The sequence below is a fragment of the Monoraphidium neglectum genome (assembly GCF_000611645.1).
Source record: "Monoraphidium neglectum strain SAG 48.87 unplaced genomic scaffold scaffold06567, whole genome shotgun sequence".
Taxonomy (NCBI): domain Eukaryota; kingdom Viridiplantae; phylum Chlorophyta; class Chlorophyceae; order Sphaeropleales; family Selenastraceae; genus Monoraphidium; species Monoraphidium neglectum.
The window spans coordinates 1-2,143 of record NW_014007077.1 but is presented as its reverse complement, the minus strand read 5'-3'; the positions used below and the strand labels follow the sequence as shown (position 1 = coordinate 2,143).

The following is a 2,143-nucleotide window of genomic DNA, read 5'->3' as shown; positions in this document are numbered from 1 at the left end:
CCCGCGCCCCGCGCCGCTCAGCCTGCGCCCGCGCCCGCGGCGCCTCGAGCGCCGCGCCGGGCTCCCCGCCGCGGCGCGCCCCCCCTTGGCGCCCCTCCGACCCCCTCCGGCCCCGTCTCCGGCACCCTTTTACGCCCACCAACAGCTGGAGAGCGTGGGGCGGTTCGAGGAACGGCTGGCGCGCCTGCTCTTCTGGCAGTTGATGCTTGCGGTGGACTTCTGCCATAAGCGGGGCGTGGTCAATCGGGACCTGAACCCGGAAAACATCCTGCTGACGGTGAGTTGGTCTGGGGCTGTTCGGTTCACGATGGCGGCACGGGGCTCCGGTGCTGTTTGGTGTTGGGGGAAGGGGCAGGGGCCCTGGTGCTGTTGGAATCTCGGGTGGGAGGAGCCCTGGTCATGAGCAGATGAGGGGGCAGCGGGTGTGGTGCGGGTCCGCAAGGGGGGGGAAGGGAAGGGGAAGCTGGCGGAAGGCCCCATGGGGAAGGCTGCAGCGCTGTCGGAGGCGCCCTGAAGGGGGGGGGGGCTGGAGGGCAGGGGGAACACCGAGCTGGGCGGGCACGAGGAGTGCAGGGCGCGGCGGCGGCGCCGTCACGCCGCCGGGCTGGCAGCCGGGGCTGCGCGCACGAGGGGGTGGGGGAGGGCTGGCGCAAGCTGGTGGGGCGTGGGGCAGACGCAGCGCCCACCCCTGGGGTCCCGCAGTCGCGCCTAGGCGTGCTTGGTGCGCGTCTCGACCGCACGGCCCTTTCAGCGCAGCCGCCGCTCGTCCACAGGCGGCCGCCCGGCATGTCCGCTGCCAGCTCGCCCGCCCAAAGGGGACATCATCCACCCGTCCAACTTCCGGTCCCTCGATCTGTCCTCTGACCTCCAGATGATCCCCCAGCTGCCGCTGCCGGTGGTCAAGATCTGCGACTTTGGATCCAGCAAGCGCGACGGCTACGCGGCCGCGTTCGCCAAAGCCGGGACCCTCTGCTACAACGTGAGCGCTCCCTGCGCGCCGCGGCGCCCGCGCGCGCGACGCACGCCCCGCTGCTCACGGCCGCACGCATTGCGCCCGGCTGGATGGGTCCGCGCGCCGCCTGTGGTTTGCATCGTCCCAGCGCGCCTGCTCAAATCATCGCCCGTCCCCTGTGCCTCACCAACCTGCTCGCCTTCCTGTGGGCTTGTGGTGCGTTCGCTGCAACCCGCCCCCAAAACACTCTAACACACACACACACACACACACACACACCACGCGTCAAGCAGCGACGTGCTGCCGCAGCATACACACATAAAGTGCACCCATGCGGTCGCGCGCCATCGCGACACCCTCCGACAAGTTCCACATCACCCGGCCCAACCCCCCTGATTTTAAATTTTGAATCTCCCTCCGCAGGCCCCGGAGGTGCTTCTCAACGCTGACCGGGCCGCCGCCTACGACTCGCGCCCGGCTGACGTGTGGTCGTGCGGGGTCATCCTGTATGTGCTGCTGACCGGCAGCGTCCCCTTTGGCACCTTTGAAGACACCACCGGTGGGCGGCTAGTCGTGCGGCGCGGCGAGCGGGCGGGGTGCGGCGGCCTCGCGTGCCCCCCGCCTGCCCCTGCAACACCCCGCCCTCCTCAGGGGGACATCCCCCAGCTCCTCAGGGGGACATCCCCCAGCCCTCGCGCACTCCCTGCCTCGGCGGCTCGAGCCACCCGCGGCGCACTGCCAAAGGCGCGCATCCCATCCTCTCTGCACTGGCTTTGAGCCGCGGCCGCGCGTGCGCGCGGCGAAACGCCCGAACGTCCACCCCCAAAACCCCATCGGCGGCCACCTCTGGCAAACCCCCCCCCCCAAACAGGCGCGCCGCCGCCGGCAGACGTCTCGTTCCGCGTCCTGGCGCACATGGTGGGCGGCCACTACGCGCTGCCCCCGGATGTGCCCGCCTCTGATGGCTGCCGGCAGCTGCTGGCGCGCATGCTGCGGCCCAACCCCGCGGAGCGCATCACCGTAGACGAGATCCTGCAGGACCTGTGGTTCAACTCATACTCGCCGCCCCTGGTGGCCGCCGCGAACGAGACGATCTTGGCCCAGCCCGTGACGCCGCCAGGCCGCCAGGGCCCGGACGAGATCCTCGCGACCGTGCGCGAGGCGCGCGCGGCCGCGTCCGCGGCGCGGGCG

At 71.5% G+C, this 2,143-nt stretch overlaps 1 protein-coding gene across 1 annotated transcript; it reads left to right on the top strand.

Annotated features, from left to right (window-relative positions):
• Positions 1-202: 202 nt before the first annotated feature.
• MNEG_16601 (kinase) lies at positions 203-2,063 on the top strand (the record flags this gene model as incomplete). The annotated part of the gene is made up of 6 exons (XM_014034929.1): positions 203-277; positions 574-721; positions 816-979; positions 1,376-1,511; positions 1,824-1,995; positions 2,057-2,063. 6 exons carry the CDS (start codon positions 203-205, stop codon positions 2,061-2,063), a joined length of 702 nt encoding a protein of 233 aa, XP_013890383.1.
• Between the last annotated feature and the right edge of the window lie 80 nt (positions 2,064-2,143).